A 22,046-nucleotide genomic window follows, 5' to 3' on the forward strand; every position below is an offset into this window, starting at 1 on the left:
TGACTCCATGAATGGTGTTGAAGTAGCTAAGGATGAAGTTGAAAGAAATCTAGGAGTCCAAGTAGACCCTGCACTCAACATGTTCACCTGCTGCAGAGCAAATGGAATGCTGAACTATATAGCCAAAAACAGTACAGTAAAAGTCAGAGGAAGTCATAGTCAAACTGTATAGTGATCTGATCAGACCGTAGCTTGACTGTATCCAATTCTAGGGACTCAGGCACAAGGGAGATATTGAAGTCACAGAGGTAGTGCAGAGAAGAGCTACAAGGTTGACCATTAGCATCGGAGAGCTTGGACATTCGGAAAGACTGGAGAAACCTGGGCTTCTCAGCCCTGAAAGGAGGAGACTGAGGAGTGATCTTATAAAAGGTATACAAGATAGTAAACAGTATGGAGAAGGTATATCTGGAAAATTATTTCAAATTAAAATGCAAGAGTATGACCAAGGGGACATAGGTTCAAACTCGTAAAAGCCAAATTTAGGACTGGTCAGGAAGTCCTTCTTCACACAAAAAGTTTGACTAACACATAGAATGGACTTCCAGGTAGAATAGTGGAGGAGAAAACGCTGGAATTATTTAATGGAGGTGGGGGATTAACGAGGCTTCCTGGATAAACTGTAATGGACTGAATGGCCTTCCTTATCTGTCTTTATCTTGCGATCCCCAGCTGGGGCTGTGGAGTAGGGTTCCTTTAAAATTGTTGCTGGCTGCAATACCAAGATATCAATATAAAATCCACCTGTAGGCAGTCTCCCCAATCTCCACCTTGGGTTCATAGGAAGGGAGAAACAGAATCAGCATACTTCATTGCAGGGGCAAGGGAGAAAAATGTGTGGAGTGAGGTGGGGGCAGGGGGGGGCGGGATTAGACAAAGCCATCTTGGGCTGCTCTCTTTCACCTACTAACAGCCAAACTGAGGGATACTGTAATGGATAAGTGTATACCCCAATATGGAAGGTTTTGTAGTTGGACATCAAGTTAGAAAGTTTTGAACAGCACCAACTTTGCATGCACTAAAAAAGAACCAAACATTGTTAACTTTGTATTAAATTCTCACTATCCACGCATCAATTTAATTTATCAAGGCAAATATAGTGAAGGGCAAAAGTTGATATTAAACAATATTATTAAAACAATAACCAGGCGAATAGTAAACAGCCATGGCTACAAACTGCAAAGAACATGGATGTACTCTCTCAGACCTGCTGGTGGTATGACTGCCTGGGTAGATGGCCTCTTTCGTGGTGTCAGTGTAGGCTGAATCGGCAGCATCCCTGGGTTGGCTGGGGCCTGCCCAGCTTTGGGCCTTTGGCGAGGAGCTATCGAGGTCTCAGTGGGAGGAGTTGGGTCTGTAAGCCTGAGAAGTGAGGACAACAATTAATGTATAAAAAACAAAATACCAAAATTCAACACACATAACATGCCTCTCTCCCCTCCTCCCCATTTTTTTTTTTAAAAGCAGCAGTCTTGATCAGGAGGATTGCAGACAGCTCAAGCACAAATACTCAGTCAAAGAATGGGAATTATAGAATGCTTGAGGCCATTCTGTCCCCAGAATCTGCCCTGTTGTGTTCTCCACATTAACAACCTGGTCAAATCCCAATCTCTTAGAACATAAGAACGAGGAGCAGGAGTCGGCCATACGGCTTCTCGAGCCTGCACCGCCATTCAATAAGATCGTAGCTGATTTTCTACCTCAACTCCACTTTCCCACCCTGTCCCCATATCTCTTGATTCCCTGAGTGTCCAAAAATCTATCGATCTCAGTTTTGAGTATCCTCAACGACTGAGCACCCACAGCCCTCTGGGGTGGAGAATTCCAAAGATTCACAACCCTCAGTGAAGAAATTTTTCCTCATCTCGGTCCTAAATGGCCTGCCCCTTTTCTTGAGACTATGTCCCCTAGTTCTAGAATCTCCAGCCAGGGGAAATAGCCTCTCACCATCTACCCTGTAAAGCTGTCTAAGAATTTTATACATTTCAATGAGACCACCTCTCATTCTTCTGTACTGCAGAGAATATAGGACCAGTCTTCTCAATCTCTCCTCATAGGACAACAATCTAATCCCAGCAATCAATCTAGTGAACCTTCGTAGCACCGCCTCTAAGGCAAGTATATCCTTCCTTAGGTAAGCAGACCAAAACTGTACACAGCACTCCAGGTGTGGTCTCACCAGAGCCCTACATAATTGCAACAAGACCTCTTTACAAGAAAGGCTAACATACCATTTGCCTTCCTAATGGCTTGCTGTACCTGCATGTCAACTTTGTGATTTGTGGACAAGGACATCCAAATCCCTCTGACTACCAACATTTCTTAGTGTCTCACCTTTTAAAAAACATTCTGCTTTTCTATTCTACCTACCAAAGTGGATATTTTCACATTTCCCCACATTATAATCCATCTGCCACATACTCACTCACTTAACCTGTCTATATCTCTTTAGCCTATTTGCATCCTCCTCACAGCTTTGTATCGTCAGCAAACTTGGATACATTAAACTCGGGCCCCTCATCTAAGTCACTAATATATATTATAAACAGTTGCGGCCCAAGCGCTGATCCTGGCGTCACCCCACGAGTTACACCTGCCAACCCAAAAATGACCCATTTATTTCTACACTCTGTTTTCTGTCCGTTAACCAATCCTCAATCCATGTTAATATATTACGTCCAATCCCATGAGCACTAATCTTTGTAACAACCTGCTCTGAGGCACCTTATCGAATGCCTTTTGAAAATCCAGATATACTACATCCACTGGTTCCCCCTTATCTACCCTGCTAGTTACACCCTTAAAAATATTTTTGTCAAACACGATTTCCCTTTCATAAAACCATGTTGACTCTGCCTATCTATATTATGATTTTCAAAGTGCCCTGTTACTACATCCTTAATAATAATTCTTCTCATTCATCATAAGCTTCATCCCTACCCAATACAAATGGATGGGCACCAAAGTAGTGGCAGCTGCAGCAATGTCCTGCAGACCATAGGGGGATAAAACACAGAAGGGAGAGTTCTGCTGGTATCCAGCTACAGGAGTACTGGAAATGCAAGGCAACTTGCCGAGCAGCAGAGGGCAACAAATCCAGGCAGAACAGAAGTGGGAGATCCGCAAGAGGATTCTTGACCCACCTTAACCTGTATGTGTGTCAAAGCAGGTCACGAGATTGAAAATTCTGTTTGCTCTCACCACTTCAGCAACTGAACACTGACAATGGCAGACAAAGGAATTAATTATCCACATCAGGAAACAATAGAAGGGATCAAACCAGCATTCTGGCACTCCGTGGCTGGGTGTGTGAATGCACAAACTATGGCGCCACCAAATAATTATAAAACTCAGAGTTGCAGTAAAAACATTCCACTGGTACACATTCAGCTTCTTCACACTTTGCAGGAAGCTGAAGTAAACTGGAAACAGCCCCCTTAAATGACATATTACCAGCAGTTTTTATTTAAAGGCACATAGTAAATCACACCTGCAAGGTAGTTGCATAAATATACTGTAATTGCTTAACAATTCCATGCAGATGTTACAAGTGAGGTAAATGGGCTGCCCAGTCTCCCCAGTGCCTCAATTAATGAGGAAGCAGGGCATTAAAAGGTATCTCGGGTGGGAAGTAGGTACCAAGACGGGCAGGCATCAGGTTCGATCCTCGGTTTGTGCTCGATGGCACAGGAACAATGGGCTGAATGGCCTCCTTCTGTGCTGCATCATTCTATGATCCTAGGTTCGCTGGTCAGTAGGGGAGCAACAAATGGGTTCAGCACCTGGGAAGTGGGAGCCTCCTGCTCTTGGTCGCTGTCCAATGACTCAAATATCACCACCAAAATAGAACAACTCCATTCTTAGTTCCATTGGTGGGATCTTGCTGTGCACCGTATGACTTGCACGTTTGTCCACCTGACAATCACTGCATTTCAAAGTAATTAATTGTATGTAAACCACTTGGAGGTGTGTTAAGGCATGGTCTAAATTTCTTTTATCTGCTGGGAAATATCTGTGTGGACACTGTGCGAAGATCTGAGTCAAGTAGCCTGCCAGAGTTTATTGTCTAGGCTGGCACTTGGAGGTTAGCCACTTCTGTGGTGCAGAGTCAGTCCTTCAGGAGAGAACAATCAAATTGTGGTGCGGGGAAAACAAGGCTAACCCAAAACTACCCCAAAATGTTTGGCAATGCTATATTTGTAGTCCATTCATTCAGATTTAATACCAAACCCAAGAGCCTGACACTGCTTTTTCAAAAGCACTGAAGCAGCGCCTCCTCCACTTAATTATACACAAGATGATGTACTAAATAGCTAACCTCGCCTTGGGCTGTGTCTTCTTAGCAGCAGCTTCACTGGCTTTTACTGGTTCAACAAGCTTGACTGGAATGGGAGAGTTCTGTGGAACAAAGCTATCGTCAAATCAATAGGAAAACCAAGCAACAAACACATAATTTCACCACAACTCAAGCATCAAGGGCTGAACATGCTTCCTCACATTTTCTCTCCCCGATCAAACTACTGAATCTGATGACTTGGGGTCCATACCACCTCAGAACGGTTTAGCCTCAGAAGATCGTCCCATAAGAGGCATCAACAGGATGTGCATGTGCACATGCACCATATTCATTTGGTTTCCTCAACCCATTGAAGAACCACAAGTATTTCCGACACTTGATATGCATCAGTTCAGAACTACAATTCTACATACATTTTGGGCACAGTTAATCATGAAACAACCCACTGGAATTTGTCAAGCAGTCAGATAACGCAGAGGTTGTTTTCCAGTTACAAGGCAGCATGTGGGGCTCCACTCACTGCTGTAATTCAATTTATTATTAAAGAAATGTTACAGAAGTGCACCAATGTGAGGTCAGTAACTTGCTTTGGACTGTGAGTGTACAATTTCTGCCCGATTTCACTGCCATGTTCAGAAGTGCTGGGTTTTCACTTGGCGCATCCCCCTGATGGATAAGATCAGTAACTCATCACGTGAGGACTCACGTGCAGAATCCGGGGTTTCTCAATTCCATGGCACAGAACACTGGAGCTGAAACATGTTGTCCCGTCACTGCACCATCTGTCCTTAATATATGTGGGTTGTAAGTTTCAGTGGGATATCACGTTGGTTTAATGTGACATTTTCCATATGATTTTAATGCAACACAGATTTCAAATTATTTCTTGACTTACACAGAAATTCTGGACAGGGCATTCCTTCCGCATTTGTTTAAACGCAAAGTGAGACACCTGGTAAATGTCGGGTCTCCTATCTGGGTCTGGCTCGAGCATGAATCCTGCAAAGTGAAATCAGCATCAGTGGACTGTTTCACACCAGCATCAGAGCAGCTTCAGTATTAAGGAAACATCAAACACATTTTTCCGTACCACTAGAAAACTGTTTTGACTTTGCGTGCTCAGAGACGGGTTCAATTTTCAATTTCATGGCATGTTTATTCACATATCTTCATCCCCAATCCCACCACAGAGAACACCTTTGAGACATTGTAAAGGATCCATTCTTGAACACAAGCAGTTATGAAATCAATCACAGCTGCCCATGTTCAGTGCTCTTACATTGCCACAATGGGTCAATACCCAAGTACTGCCATCTTTTTACTTTATTCTCCCAGTCCAGCTTCCTTCTGGTCCCAGCAACATTCCCACGATCTTCTCCCAGCTCGACCTTCTCAGAGGCCTGAAACAACACCATTCGGATTGCCCACTGGGAGGTGAATGAGAGTGACCCAGAATTGGCACCATTTCACAAGGTTAGTCATCCCCTGGAGCCTCCTCCTTAAAGTGCAGCTGAGTCAAACAGTGACCCTGTGGGGAATTGTCGGTGCAAATTCACATCCAATTACGGTGGCACAGCATGTGAGACATCACACTATGACAGCCCACATCATTACTTCAATAATCTATTTGTAGATGAGATACATTTCATATTTTCAATTCCTTTCCCATCAATATACCTATCCTTCACCAATCTTAAAAGCTTTAATTCCTGTTCTATTTCTTTTCAGCATGAAAAAAATGCTTTAGTCTAGTTTAACAAAATGCCTGGTTTTAATTCCGCATCTACGAAGCAGCGGAATTCCAAATATGAGGGAACATTTTTAAAATAGTGCTTTTTTAAAAATTAAGCTTCTCTCAATGTACATGAATTCATTAGTTTCAGCTGAACAAAACAGATAGCACACACCCTCCGAAAGGATCTGCTTTGCACTTCTATGATGTCCTCCTGTAAGCATGCTCCTCACCAGTGGTACACTCACTTTTTGACAACGGTTGCAATTCCAACCAAGGTCTTGCCTGAAAGCTGCTCTCAGGGATGGTGTAACATGCTGCACAGAGTGATGGGACGTGCATCTATACCACTGATTCCCGCTCAGCTCTTGATTTCAATTGTGCCACTGTGAGCAGTTGCAAAGTGGAGGTTAGGCACTTTCCCCATACAGGAAGGAAAATACTAACGACGGGACCAGTAGTTGTATTTTAAAATCGGCTCATTCACCTGCTGCATGGAAACTAGGGCAACTCTGCCACCGTATAAGCATTCCATTGCCTTCTTTAGCTGGACAGCAAGAAAAGGAAAGGGAATAGCACTGAAACTCTGCTCACAACATCCCAACAGCTGAGTAGGGCATGAATAGAGGCGCAAGGCACATGGAACACCAAATCTGGCAAGGACTATACGTAAAGGGAAGTTAGGGCCATGACTAACACTGCTCTGAACTTTTTGATATCCCCATGTTGTTGAAAATTCAATGTTTTCAGCTACAGGCAAACCTTTCCAGCTTTCAACGCACACATCCCTTTGCTTTACTTTTACAGAACATATGTCAAACTAGTAGTATGCCAACTTCTGATGATGGTGTATTCTGAAGCTGGATTTGACTACTGATCCAATCAAACAATACATTTTGGAAACCTATCCTATTGCATTTTTAATCTTAGTGTTTGAGTTTTGCTGCAGTCCTCAAAAGGAACTCAGCAGAAACTGAAGGGGAAACAGACAAAAAAGTTTAACAGTGTATACTTATTAGGCAGTGCATCTCGCTGGAGTACTTGGAGTTATCTGGAATTGTGAAGCTCCCATCACAGATTGCAACCTGGCTTTCTCCAAATGGTAGTGTAAAAAAACAGAGTTTGTACAGTAAACATCCGAGTGCCTGAAAGAGAAAACAACAGAATCATGACCAGACTCAGAATCAAAGACAAAAAACGGTCAAATGACTTTCAGAGTTAACTCAACCATTAACAGATGTCTTCTGGGGTAATTGGCTTAACTGATGTAGTTTTCCCAATCATTTTTAGATCAAAAATTAGGAATCAAAATTTTTTTTTAAAAAAAAGGGGCCATTTGTTTTTGCTCACGTTACAGGCGATGCAAGGCAATTATTGAAAATAGCAGGAGGTTCTCCTGAACAGTGGTCCAACCAATGACGACCCAGGGGAGATAGGGTAGCCCCTGCACATTCCAACCAAGCCCTGCGAGGTTTCAGACCAGCCCTGTTTCAGAGGGGCAGACCAGTAATTTTAGTAACTCAAAAAGACGACTGCCAAACTTGGCCTTTTGATTGCTGCATTTAAAAAACTGTACATGTGCGAAAAGGCTTGTTTTTGCACATGTGCACGGTGCTTTTTAATGTAGAAAACTCGACAGCTACAACTTAGCCCATCTGGCTCTGGAGTTGTCAAGATATGTCAATCTTAATTACTATACTAATAAGTCCCATTGCATCAACAAACTCAGTGTATTAGTGCATCCTCCTGTAAATGCTCTGCGACAACTGCAGCAGTATGGAAACCGCCGTTAAATTAAGGGGGAAAAAATGAAGGATTAAAAGAAGTGAATCCACCCTGCAGTACTCCGATCAGGAAGCGCACACGGATCCATTCAAAGAGTCTCCAAATGCCACAATTGCCCCCATGATTGTCTCAGTTGGGTAAACCCACGTTATGAAGTGTGACTGATGAAAAGTAATATCTTGCAACACTGCATTCCCCTGGAGCAGCATTTTGCCAGTGATCATTTTTTAAGTCAATGCTTCGGCAAGATGGCAGGGAAAGCATTTGTGAGATTGTCTGGTCGCGAAGATTGTAAAGTCTGCATGTATATAGAGTGAAGGTTTTCCATGGGGAGAGAATTTTTTAAAAAAAACACACGTGCCCCCCCGCCACAGGCCAACAATAGTTCCAGCTATCAAGAGTTGAGCAGTCTCTTCACTGCAGAATGTTAATACTTCACAGCTATAATTATTATTTAAGATGCAGCTATACCAGTTTGACAGGTACATGCAAGGCTCCATTCACTGTTGTAATGCCAATTAAATGTAATTGTTAATTGGGACAGTTGGTTCCCTTGCTAATATTATTAAAATAAGTTCCCAGGATGGATTGTCTGGAAACTGTCAGAACTTCATGTCCCACCAGTTCCAGTTATACAGTGAAGCTGAACCACTGCAAATCTACTTACTTGAGGCAGCCTCACATCCCCTACCAAAAACCTACGTGGATGACATTATACCCAAGTTACACAACAGATGTTGCATCAGTGCGAAGATGAAACTGCTTCACACTGACGTAAAATGTGCAATATAGCAGGACTCTTGCAGACCTGACAATATGGGTATTAATTACAATATTATTGAGGTCAACCTTAGCTCGCCTCGGAATCAGTATGGTGTGGGTTCAAGTCGACTACAGAGACTTCAGGACATAAATTAGGCAGACATTTCAGTGCAGTACTGAGGAAGCGCTGCAGTATCGGAGGGTGCTGTCTTTCGGATAAGATGCCTGCCCTCTCAGGTGGGCGTAAAAGATCCCTTGACACTATTTGAAAAGAAGGGGAGTTGTCCTGGCCAGTATTTATCCCTCAGCCAACATCACGAAAACAGATCAGCTGGCCATTGATCACATTGCTGTTTGTGGGACCTTGTTGTGCACAAATGGTCTGCCGTGTTGCCTACATTACAACAGTGGACGCACCTTCAAAAATATTTCACCGGTTGTCCAGTGCTTTGGGACGTGATGAGATTGTGAAAGGCGCTATATAAATGCAAGTTTGCTTGTTTGTGTTGCTGGTATAGCCGTGTAGTCCATCAATTGTCCGTACTTGCTTGTCCAGTTATTCCCATTACATCAACAGTGCAGAATTAGGGAATGCCTGAGCAAGTATATCGTTTCACACAAGTGCTCTCATTCATAACACACACACAAATTTGCTTCCCTTTACTCACCCATATATCTGCCTTTGTGGTGATTGGTTTGCCACAATAAAGGTTTACCATTTCAGGAGCTCGGTAGGACAACGTTGTGTACCTGAAAAATATCAAGAAGTGGGTATGATGGCTGCAGCATTTACTTTATGTGGGTCAGACTGGATCTTCTGCTTTTAGTTCTCCAGGGTCAGGAGTGATTTTCTTTTGGTCACTTGGATTGTTCAGTACATTAAAAAAAAAATCAGCTTTATTTGAATAAATCTGGCTGCCTAATTATAATCCAGTTTAAGCACATTGTGTAGACGGACACTCCAGAGCAGTGCCGACAGAGTGCTGCATGGTCAGAAATACTGTCTTTCTGAAGAGCTGTTAAAATGAGGCCCCATCTTATCTGTTCAAGAACATTGTAAAAACATGGCACTATTTGACGAAGAGCCGGGAATTCTCCCACTGTCTTAACCAACATTCCCATTTCAGCCAACACCAACAACAGATAAACAGGACATTCATCTCACTGATGTTTTGGGGAATTTGTGGCTGTATTTGCCTGTATAACAACCATGACTGCACTTCAAAGTAATTCATTGTACGTGAAACGCTTTGAGCCACTTGAGACAATGTGCTACATAAATGCAAGCTGTTCTTACTGGCACTGTTATGCAATGGGGGAGGGGCAAATCTCACATAAGCTAAAACACTTGTGACTCTCTGGATCTCGAGAGTCAAAAAGTCAAATGATATTCCTAAAAAGAGACAAGAATAAGCCTCGGGGTCAAAACTATCAACATCCCACATCTCTTAATTTGAAGAATGGCCACATGTTCATTAGATTGATGACAATTCCCATCAACTATTCATACTTGGAACAGGAAACTATTTTCTCCTGCAAGACTTCGGGCAACAGTTAACTCAGTCACTGCTTGGAGATTGAAAGTCGAGGGGTCACCTTATACACAATTGAGTGCCAATGGATGTTACAGTAGATCAATCTGAAGTGCACGCACCCACTCATTGCCTGGTGCCATGCGCCTGTCTATTCTTGTCTCTCCGGCCCTATTTGCTTGTCTGGCTCCAGTATCTCCCACTCTATACTTATGCACGCTGGTGATAGCATGTGGTACAGTCAGGCCATATTAAAATCAAGCTTCTTACTCTCAGCAGAGCTGCAATGACAGATTTGACTCAGAAATGGGGACGTATTATATACATGTTACCTTCAATACATTTCTATATATGGTGAGAAATTGCAGCACTTCAAAAACAGAAAGCCTAAGCCTGTTCATTGGTATTAATAAAACTGATGTGTTCCGAGAATTTTTCTTTTGATTCTAAGAGCTTCAAATTTATCAGCCAAAAACATTTTTTCTTTCAAGAAGTATTACAGAAGGCATGCTGAGAATTACTGTTTATACCAAATCTGCTGCTTAACAAGTCTGGAGATATTTTTGTGCTTCCACACCTATGAGATCATAATTGGCTGTAGGATCTGAGTCCTTCCGTTCTATTACGATGCTTTTGTGTTTCATCTGAGTTTTGGCACAGCAACACCAAACCAACGTCTGTGTGCTGCTCTCGTGTGTATATTGCCCTTTGCCCCCACTCTCCCCGTTGAAGAGTTTCGGAAAATGGAGATTCAGTCTCCTCAGAATCTGCTTTGGACTAACTCCGACGTTTTCCTCCGTGCTTTAGTCTTAATAACTCCTTAAATGTTTTTGGAAATGACATCTTTTTGGACTGGTTAAAATGAATCGAAGAGAAAAGCAATGATCCTAGGCTTAGCTTTCAATGAGTGGAAGCAAAGAACAACACAAGATTCTCTCTCTCTGACCATCCCCCCCCCCCCCACCCCAGCCAAGAAGCAGATGCATTGGGCCGGATGAGGACCGGGGTTGTGGGGGGGGGGGGGGGGGGCAGAAAATAAAAAAATATACATGGATGCAGCTAGCCTGGAAAGTGACACTGAACCAGTCTCGTGAGTCAGTGTGCATGTGTCATGACATTATTTTGGGTCATGATACACATTAAAACTGGCTCACTGCTTTTCACATGCCACAGGAGAAGGTTGTTGATCTGCTGGCAGCTGCGCGCACACACACACACGGCTTTGCTCTACCATCGGTTCTGTGCACGTTGGTCTGTTTACTCTGAGAATGGCCGTTGATCGGAAGAAAACAGTGCATCAACGGCACTTGTAACTCAAATGCACCTTTTATGAGGCCACAAAAAGCTTTTATAGCATTGTACATAGCTAAACCTGAAATAGATTTTATTTCAAGATTGTCCCTTGGCTTAATAACCAAACTGATGCCAAAACCGGGGGTGGGGGAGAACACTTAACTTCTGGTATTCTGCCAATATGTTTATATGAAGTACTTAATTGCAACACTTGACTCATGACCTCAGTTTGCTCCCCACACGGCCACTGCCATTACCACACCAATAAGCACTGGTATTTCACTCTACTGTTACTGCATACAGCTCTCTTCAGACACAGCCTGGGTTCAGAAGGAGAAAATCTATAAATGCACTGCTCAGTAATTTTCAGAGTTCGAGTGGACATAATAGGAAGATTTCACTCGCCAACCATTAACACGTTACTGAAATTCTACTGCCACCCTTGTGACAGAACTAAACATTCACCAAAGCTCAATGTCTCAGTGGGAGAAGCAAACTACTTAGGACGCAGATCCTACTTTGAACATAACATATGATGTCACCTGAAGAACTATTTAAGATGCTCATCAGTCAACTCAAAAAGAGTTAAGAGACACTGCATAACACAATGGAAGTACTAAAACATCCTCATATTCCTTATTGTCCTCATTAAAATTCATTGAAATTAAATACAGAACCAACAAATTAATTATATGGGGAACAATACTCAGGAGGAGTGAGCTGCAACTGAATTTTTTTTTCAAAATTGCGTTGCTGCATCAAGATTGGTATCCATTGAATCATAGAATCATAGAAGTTACAACATGGAAACAGGCCCTTCGGCCCAACATGTCCATGTCGCCCAGTTTATACCACTAAGCTAGTCCCAATTGCCTGCACTTGGCCCATATCCCTCGATACCCATCTTCCCCATGTAACTGTCCAAATGCTTTTTAAAAGACAAAATTGTACCCGCCTCTACTACTGCCTCTGGCAGCTCGTTCCAGACACTCACCACCCTTTGAGTGAAAAAATTGCCCCTCTGGATCCTTTTGTATCTCTCCCCTCTCACCTTAAATCTGTGCCCCCTCGTTATAGACTCCCCTACCTTTGGGAAAAGATTTTGACTATCGACCTTATCTATGCCCCTCATTATTTTATAGACTTCTATAAGATCACCCCTTAACCTCCTACTCTCCAGGGAAAGATGCCAGCTCCTGCTTGGCACAATGAGCATGTATCACAGATAGGCCAAAGCGTTAGGCCATCCGAGTGGGTCTCATCCAGCCAGGAGGCTGACAGAACGCATCTCCAGAGAGCTGTCATTTTTTGATTTGCCAATTCGGAGCATCTCCTCTCAGGCTGGAGATGGTTAAAACCTAGTGTTAGATCAATAGTTTTAGATAACCTTGTTAACTGTCAGACAAGTTCAAAGGAGGCCTTAACCTTGTTACTTGACAAAGGCAATGATATAAATGAAAGAGTGTGAAAAGAACAAAACACAGCGGGCCCGATATTAGGAGGCAGGCAGGTTGGCAGCGGAGGGTCGACTGGGCAACGCGCTCAGTGAATTCGGGGTGCTCCGCACCCGATCGCAGCCTAATTGAAGGCACTTACCATGGCTTCTGGGTTTCTCGTTCCAGACCTGTGCAGCGGGCGCACTGCGCACCCGTATCACAGGCTGTCAGCAGGAGGAGCCCTATTTAAAGGGGCAGTCCTCCAATGCTCCTCCTGCAGCAAACAACCAAATTGGCAGCATGGAACAGGCCAGAGGCAAGGCTGCTTCAAGGTTCTCAGACTCCTCACTCTGGGTGCTGCTCGATGGGGTCAGGAGGAGGAGGGAAACATTTTTCCCAGCGGACGGGAGGAAGTGGCCTGCCTCTGCCAAGAAGGTCTGACTCGAGGTGGCAGAGGGGGTCACCAGCAGCAACACCTCCCGAACCTGGGTCCAGTGCAAGAAGAGCTTAAATGACCTAACCTGGTCAGCCAAAATGAGTACACTTACGCATTCTCCCACACTCCATCTTCCACATCACCTCCACCACCACACAACTCCTTCTGCACTGCCACCACAACGCTCTCGCATCACTCCTCACATCCACTCAACCATCATCCTCACCTTGCCTGCACTTAATCACCGCCCCAGTTCCCATTCGAACACTACCACGCAACCCAATCCTCATACAATCTCATGGCTATGTCTCATACGCACCTTCCCATGCATCTCCCTCACGGTCACCCCCACCCATGCATGCAGAGTGACACGATGCAACCATCACTCAATCACGTCTCTGTGTTTTGCCTTGATAGGAAAAGAGATGCCAGAAGGCCCAGGAGAGGGATGATGGCGAAAGGGGACATGGAAGTGGGGACGCCACTCAAAGCGCTTCCACGTCTCACCCGTTGCCCCCCTCTCAACCAGTACCCGCAGTGCTGCCTTCTCTCCAGGTGCTTCAGTCTGCCCCTGCACTGGTGCAGGGGGAGCAGTCTTTGGAGGGGTCCTCATGGGCACCGAAACCCAGAGGGCACCCGCGCAAAGCATCTCATCGGTCAGGGCATGGACAACAGCAACCTGTCACTACCTCTGCTGAAGCCAAAGGGGTAGCACCACGTAGGGGTTCCCGTAAACATAAGGCAAAGGTTTTGTGAGCATAAAGGGGATGCACAAGGATGTTTGACGATTTGTCATGTTTTTTATTTATATTTGTTTTCTTTCACATTCACAAAATATTATCACCACTACTGCCACGTCTTGCCCATTCTTGGCTGGCTTGTGCAATAAGTCCCTTTCATGAGGTTGACCATGAACACGCATGCTTGATGCCACCCATTGGGTCATTCTACAGTGGGCGTAGGTGTAGTTGCACCACTGTTTTGTGCAGAGGGCAGGGGAGGGGGCTGGTGTGGCCGCTCCTCTGTCCAGGTGACGAGGACTGGACTCTTCACACAGTCTGATGTTAGGAGAACCGTTCACATATCAGTAACTCCCTGGCATCACGAGCAGCCAGGTGAGCCGCTGTTCTGCGCATGGGTTGCTCCTCCTCCTCCTCAATATGGGTGGCAGATGTGGATGGGGCCTCCTCCAGCGGCATCCCTCTCTGTTGTGCCATGTTGTGCAGGGCACAACAGACGGTTATAATGCGTCCCACTCTGTGTGGCGCGTATTGAAGCGCTCCCCCAGAATGATCAAGGCACCTGAAGCGCATCTTGAGCAGCCCTATGGCCTGCTCAATTGTCGACCTGGTAGCGATGTGGCTGTTGTTATATTGAATCTGTGGTTCGGTGGTGGGGTTCCTCAGAGGTGTCATAAGCCACGTGTGCAGGGGGTATCCCTTGTCCCCGAAGAGCCAGCCCTTGCGGGTGTTGGGTGAGTGGAAGAGGGGCGGGATGTTGGACTCCCTGAGGATGAAGGAATCGTGGCAGCTGCCAGGGTATCTGGCACACACGTGAAGTAATCTCTTGCAGTGGTCATAGATGAGCTGAGTGTTCATGGAGTGATAGCCCTTCCTGTTGATTAACAGTCCTGGCTCGTGTCGAGGTGCTCGTATCGCTATATGGGTGCAATCAATTACACCCTACACCCGTGGGAAGCCAGCCACAGCGTGGAATCCCACTGCCCTCTCCATCTAGCTGAGGTCATTCATGGGGAAGTTGATATAGTGCGAGGCCCTGCAGAACAAGCAGTCGGTGACCTGCCTTATGCACTTGTGTGCAGAGGACTGAGACACTCCGGTGATGTCCCCGGTGGCACCTTGGAAGGATCCGGAGGCGAAGAAGTTGAGGGCAGTGGTGACTTTGACAGCGACAGGTAAGAAGATGCTGCTCGGTCCATCCGGGAGCAGCTCGTCATTAAGGAGGCTGCAGATGTCCACGACTACCTGGCGACTGACTCTGAGCCTCCGTATGCACTGCTCCTCAGAGAGGTCCAGGAAGCTGAGCCTCGGTCTGTCGACCCTGTGGTGAGGGTAGTGCCTTCTGCGACGCATCTCTCTCTGCGGTTGCCCTCCCTCCTGCTGGAGAGGTGGATGTGTCACAGCACTGAATTGTGGAGCTCCACGTGACAGAGGTGGGCGGTGTGGCTGGTGATGCTGTTCGTCCTCCGAGGAGGTCATGACTGCAGCTACGGTGGCCCCCATCCGGAAGATGTATGTTTGAGGGGGTCTGCAAGGTAGGTAAATGTGTCTGCACACCAGAGTTGAGGTTGCAAGTTGGTGAATTTTAGTGTTAGGAGGTGGGTGGTGCAGGCCAAACTTTGTCCAAAATGACAGAGTAGCCTCCTGCAATGAGTGAGGGTCTCCCCCCACCACCTGTCAAATGGACCTTTGCAGCTGCCACGGGCTGGTGACTGCAACACGTCCATTTCAACTGGGAGAGTTTCCCCCAGTATGGGAAACACTCTCAGTTGACCTGAAAATCCCACCCCTCCTCAAATATCCTACAAATCAGGTCTCCTAACGACCTGAAGTATCCAATTAATTGATTTAAGTGGGATCCCGCCGGCGGGAGTCCCACATGCGGAGGCTGCGCGTGCATCTACGCGCATCATTGGGGAACCCGGAAGTGGGCGGGTTGGAGCCGGGCTCCGCACCTGCCCCGGGAATCCCCAATTTTCGGAGCCCCCCCCACCCCCCGCCACGAACGCACCCGCTAGGACATCGGAAAATCGAGCCCAGCAGATCTGAACAAGACCTACCACGCTGCATTGCTGTCCAGAGGCTTGGACTGGGTAATACTGACCTTGATTCTGTTAATTGTTGCTTGAATACTGTGTGTATTATTGATTCTGCTAATGTTACGATAAAGCCTTGTTTTACTCGATTGGGAGTGCCAAGCCTAATCATTGGCAGGGTGACCTCGGGCCGAGCCCCCTTCGACACCTGGCCTAACAGTAGGGCTACTGGCTTGCAAGTAACTGAACACATCACATTCTGTTTTTATTACACAGGATTCTTGCCAGTGTTTTGGGAATCACATTCCGCAGTTCTGCTTTTCACAAAAATGGGAATACAAGTGACCTTACCTATAATGTATGCAATTTCCTATAAATAATGCCAACAATTTATAAATACAACAAGCTTCATTTTTATGTCATCCCAGGGCTTGCACTCACATTCGGAGTTTCAATACTGTGATTCAACTGTTTTTCTCCCCATGCGAGAACTGCAGATCATTGCCCTTGAATAATGGTGTTTATGACAAGAGCATTTCAGGTACAGAGTATTCCGTGGTCTGAAGAGCACTTTCCAGCCTGCTGGAGAACAGGATCTGAACTGTGTGCAAGGATCACTGTAACTCCTAGGGGACGCGACTGGCGAGTTACTCCGTCAGTCTTGCTTGTGGAAAGTAAAATCCGATTTCATTGCTGGCTAGGAGAAATAGTCCACGAGGAGAATTTAGAAAAGGTTACTGCAACAAGGTCCTGCTCAAAATATTTCTGCAACTTTGTGTTTCTGTGGACATTGTTCTACAGCGTTCGGTACTGAAACTGCATTCATAAACAGCAATCCATCACTGAAACTGACAGCAACAGTGACTCCATTTAATGCTACAGAGGATCATTTTCAAGCCCAAGCTTTCAAAAATGTTTTAGCACGAGTGGGAATACCCACATATTATAATTCTTTCCTGATTACTTCCAGTCACTGAATATTACCAGAAAGGGAGGTCATTGGAAGGTCACCGAGAATCCAGAAGAATGAGTTTGCTGAAGTCCAAGTACGTTGGAGCTATGGTGCAGGTATTTCACGCTGATTCAGTGTAAAATATGCATTATCATCAGTAGTGCTGGTCACTCGGTGCAGCCATTCATCTCCTCAGCTGCAAGCATTTCGATGTGATCTTTGACACTCAGCTATAGTTCAATAATTCATAGCTGAAACCGTTTCATCAGAAGTAACATGACAAGTTTTGAAGTGGGAACAAATCCAAAGGAACTCACGCTGCTTGCAAGACCGTGAGAGCATCATACACCTAGCCCTACTCCCTGCCCTGTAACGACTGAAAATCTGCCAGCAAAATCAGAGAAAGACTCAACCACAAACATACCAGGTTGATCACAAACAAACCCTTAGGATCGCAAGGCTGCATCCATTGCCAGAAAAGTTACAGAAACTGCTGGAAACGCTCAAATCTGCCATCCTTGGAAACAAAGAATGATTAATATTTTGGGTGGAACGCAACAGTACAACCCAAAAAGTTAGCCGTCCTTTCTCTTTCAGATGCGGAACCACCTACTTTTAAAACCAAACATATTTGTTGGCAGGATGGGGCAAGGCCATATTTAGTGCCTCTCGTTGCCCTGAGAAGGTGGTCAACCATCTCCTTGCTTCATGGTGACTCATTGGACGGCATTATTAGTCAATTGTCCAGACGAGGTACAAAGTTCCATTCCCTGAAGGACATCAGTGAGCCAGTTCGATTGTTATGACAAACTGGAAGCCGAGAAATTACCAGACTTAGTGAATTCAACTTGATAACTTGCCACGATGGAATTCGAACTCAACTTCTGGGTTACTAGCCCAGTACCATAACTACTACATTACTGCACCTAATTTTCAGTTAGTTCCCTGATAGGTTCCCTGTAATGAAGTATCAGTTACCAATTTACTGAGAAACATTTAAAAAAATGCAAACACTTACTTTTTAATTTCATCTTCAACTGTGTTGACTCCTTCAACCTGAGGATTCTGGAATTTATTGGTTGCGCTTCCAAAGTCACAGAGGACGTAATGCCCTTTGTCATGAAGCAGTATATTTTCAACCTAAAGAGAAACATTACAAATACTTAGCAAAGAGAACCATCCAGCTGGTGGAGATCATTCCACCACATACATATATTACAGATTTAAAAATCTATAACTCGCAGGAATAAACCCGAAGTTATATTTAGTATAGCAAAAAGTCCTCCACTCCTCCAACTTTCTCCTTTCCCATTGCAGCTCGCCATTCCAGCTTTCTGAGCCTAGACAGTGGCTGCCAGTGGGAATATTGTTCTGTGGAGGAAATCGCAACCATGCTCAACCTGCCCAGTTGGAGTCGCTGAACAGCAAACAGCAAAAAAAAACCCGGTTGCAATAACTTTCTTTCCCCCCACTCCTCCTGGACCCACAAGTGCAGTGGTCAATTATGGCACACTGACCATCAGCTCACTCCTGCTGAGATCAGCTTACACACCGTGGAACGGGGATCAAGTTGTAACCTTCCTGGTCTGTACCCACCCAAGTCACCATTAGCCAGTACACTTAGCAACTCAACCATCACAAAAGCTGTCAAAATCTGTTTTCTTCAAAAATAAACACACTCAAATAATTACCACACAGCACTGCTGTAAAAACATGCTGCTCTGATATGTGGCTGGACACAGCTTTGTGCTCACAATATACCACACTAGGGAGAGGGGTACAAGTAAGGTACCATGTCGTAAGACATTGCTTTGCGCTCACTGTTTATCATACTGGGGAGGGAAAGAAGTATGGCTCCATCATTTAGTAAACACACTAACGCATGCTCATGATTCATTACACTGGGGTTCTGGCAGGGGGGGGGGGGGGGGCATAGGAGAAGGAAGAGAAGTTACAGGCATTAGATGGCAGGACACTGCTTCATACTCACGATTCATTATATGGGATCGGGTGGGAGGGGGACCCCCTACTGTAAACAGGACAGAACACTGCTTTGTGCTCACAACTCATTATTTGTGGTACATGGCAGTGGGAGGGGACCCTTGGCAGAACAATACTTTGTTACACTGCGGGAAGGTGGGAGTAGGGAGTATTGCATGTCACCATGTATAGCAGCATTGTCAATGTGTTTCTAAAGTTTTCCCAACCAAACAAAACCTTCATGAACTCGTCACCATTTGAGATGTTGCTGCACGTGGTGCAAGCAAAGCAATTCTTTCCCGCTTTGTGAGTTCTGCATGTTGGAGATGGGGAAATTTTAAGAAAAAGTCTTAATCAATTTGTCTCTCTCTCTCTCATAGCCTTTCTTCAGTCAATTACAAGACAGGTTTGGCAGACTGGCTAACAGCTTCTACACTTCATATTTCATTGAACTGTCGGATCTCTCACAGCAAGTTTCAATTACCTTTAAATCCCGGTGGATGATAGGTATTTTGCACTGGTGCAACCTCGCCACTGCTTCACACGTGTCGCAAAATACCTGCAGTACCTCGTTCTCAGTGAAACCTGTCTGTAACCGCTGGTTCATCAGGTTCACCACTTGGCCTCCTGTAACAAGAAAAGGAGGGCAACAGCTCGATACAGCCCAACAACCCAACAACCCATCTCAACAATACAGCCCACCCAGACCCATCTCAACAATATAGCCCACCCAGATCCATCGCAACAATATAGCCAACCAAGATTCAACTTAGCTGAAGAAAGAGTAGAGAAACTGGTGCTCCTTCGCCTTGAAAGAAAGCCAACTGTGAGTGGGCCTAAGAGAGTTATGTAATGTACTAAATGATACAGAGTAAATTCGCAGCACTCCCCTCTAAGTAAGCTGTGACAGTAGGACCAGTGGGCACAACTGGTGAGACATGAAGTTAGGTCAGAAGTCACAATTAATTTCTTGACCTAAAAAGTGCTCAGCACTTGGAGCGTCCTTCAAGAACAAACTGGATGGCCTGATGGGGGAGTTGTAGGTTTTTCATTCCGAATGGTTGAGCCGTGATGCGTTGAATGGCTTTCCTTGTCTGTATCCTCTACACAGCTCATAAGATAGTTACATCTACCGTTTCGGAAAGACTAAAGTTGGAGGCGAGGGGAGGGGAGAAGAGAAAGAAAGTGGATGGACTGATGGACAGATGGACAATTCTTTCCTGTTCATGCAAAGCAACCAAGTGCCGGATCATTGTATGGGCTTCTCCACCTCAGCCATACCATTGGGATGGGAGAGGTCAATCCTTCAGGCAGGCATCAGAATAATCACAAAATTAGGCAAGACCTTAGGATTGATACCCCTCTCTCATTCTTTCTCCTGTAGCACAAGTTAACAGTTAGTTGTCCAGCAGGCTGGATTCAGCATTTCAAAGTTAGTGTGACCTACTCATGGCGACATGAGAGCTCTCCTCCTTCTAGAGGTTTTAGTATTCAGCTCTTCCTCTAGACCAGTTTAATCCCAGTTGATCACAGTGGGAGCCAATATCTAAAGACTTGCAAGTCTGTGTCCAAAGTTTGTTAAACATGACAACAATGTATTGCAATGATCACAAAAGAGGGCGTAGCAGATGGAAACTGGTTGAAAAATTATCCAGTTACACAGCTTCCAATCCAGAGGAATATCGCACAGAGAGCAATTTCACAGGCCACAGGATTATTGGAATTCAGTTACAGCATCCCACTGTGCAGTCTACAGCTGAACAATGGACTTTGAGATAATGCTGAAGCGGAGCAGAACGCAGGATTTTTTTTTTTTTTAAGATAAACTGTAGGACAGATCTAGCCTCAGCAACACCCTAATGTTCCTGTCTACAAAGGGATAAGTGGTCAGCATAAGCAAACTGCCTGGGATCAGTAGCTTTATCTAGGGGACTGTCTTTACATTAAATCAAAGTGCCATCAACCAATACCCCCTTATCAGGGCAATACTTAAAGTAGTACTGTAACATCTAGTGTATGAGGAAACATAGTTTTCAGACAAATCGGTGATGGGCAAATCCCTTTTAGTCTCTCCATTTGGCAATAACATTTTTTTAAAAAAATATAAAAATGAACGGAAAGCTTTTCCATTTTTAGCACAAAAACGGTTAAAAAAATTTAACATGCACAAAGTCATCTCCCAGATCTTCATCAAAAGAATTGGCCCTCCCTCACCCCAGCCACCTTCAGACTTCCCTGCAAGTCCAGGCTGCTGCTACTACACTTAAAACAAGTGAATTGCAGGGCAGGGGGGAGGGTGGGGAAGAGCGGGGAGAAAAAGAGAGGTCACCCTTCTCCGTTCTGATTGGGGTTCTATACAGCGAATTTGCCAACGTATTGGAACCGTCGTGTACTACGCCACAGAGTGACAGGATAATTGCTTGAGGCACTGTACCACAACAACAACTTAAAGCGTAGTAAAACGTCCCAAGGCGCTTCACAGGAGCGTAGGGAGACAAAAAACTGACATTGAGCCAAAGGAGACGACATTAGGACAGGTGACCAAAAGCTTGGTAAAAGGGGTAGGTTTTAAGTCGAGTCTTAAAAGAGGTGGAGAGGCGAAGAGGTTTGGGGAGGGAATTCCACAGCTTAGGACCTAGACTGCCACCAATGGTGGGGCGAAGGCAGTACAAGATGCACAAGAAGCCAGCATTGGATCAAGTACCAAGTCGTGACAGGACTGCGCCCATAATTCTCCACAATTTGAGCTCCCAAATTTAGCCATTTGCTATGAGTACGTTCAGTCAGATGCTTCACCACAGGGTGTTTGGGAAAAAAATAAAATTCAGAGGAAGAAACCCTACAGGTGCTCTCACACAATTGTTTTCAAACAGTATTGCCTGCCCTCTCCATCAGTAAAAATAGATAAACACAAAGCGAGTGGTAAGGAAGAACAATTGCTGGAAATAAAATAAGGACAGACTTTCTAGTGTCGGCAATGCCAGAAAAAAGAACACACTAATTTCTGGTGTTGAAGATTGCAAAAACAAGTTGGATCACAGAAACATGCAGCTGTATCCAAGGAA

The 22,046-nt window shown here is 45.0% G+C and overlaps 1 protein-coding gene across 10 annotated transcripts in view; it reads right to left on the reverse strand.

Annotated features, from left to right (window-relative positions):
- The window catches only part of aak1b (AP2 associated kinase 1b), a 94,290-nt gene that overhangs the window by 51,355 nt on the left and 20,889 nt on the right, over positions 1-22,046 (reverse strand). For all 10 annotated transcript variants that reach the window (XM_068001057.1, XM_068001060.1, XM_068001058.1 and 7 more), the window contains exons 4-10: positions 19,466-19,608; positions 18,020-18,141; positions 9,245-9,326; positions 7,042-7,174; positions 5,193-5,296; positions 4,319-4,398; positions 1,208-1,362 (exon numbers count right to left, since the gene is read on the reverse strand). In XM_068001057.1, the coding sequence (XP_067857158.1) occupies positions 1,208-1,362; positions 4,319-4,398; positions 5,193-5,296; positions 7,042-7,174; positions 9,245-9,326; positions 18,020-18,141; positions 19,466-19,608 (819 nt within the window). The remainder of the gene's footprint in view (positions 1-1,207; positions 1,363-4,318; positions 4,399-5,192; positions 5,297-7,041; positions 7,175-9,244; positions 9,327-18,019; positions 18,142-19,465; positions 19,609-22,046) is intronic.

The sequence above is a fragment of the Heptranchias perlo genome, chromosome 20, assembly GCF_035084215.1.
Source record: "Heptranchias perlo isolate sHepPer1 chromosome 20, sHepPer1.hap1, whole genome shotgun sequence".
NCBI classification, from domain to species: Eukaryota; Metazoa; Chordata; class Chondrichthyes; order Hexanchiformes; family Hexanchidae; genus Heptranchias; species Heptranchias perlo.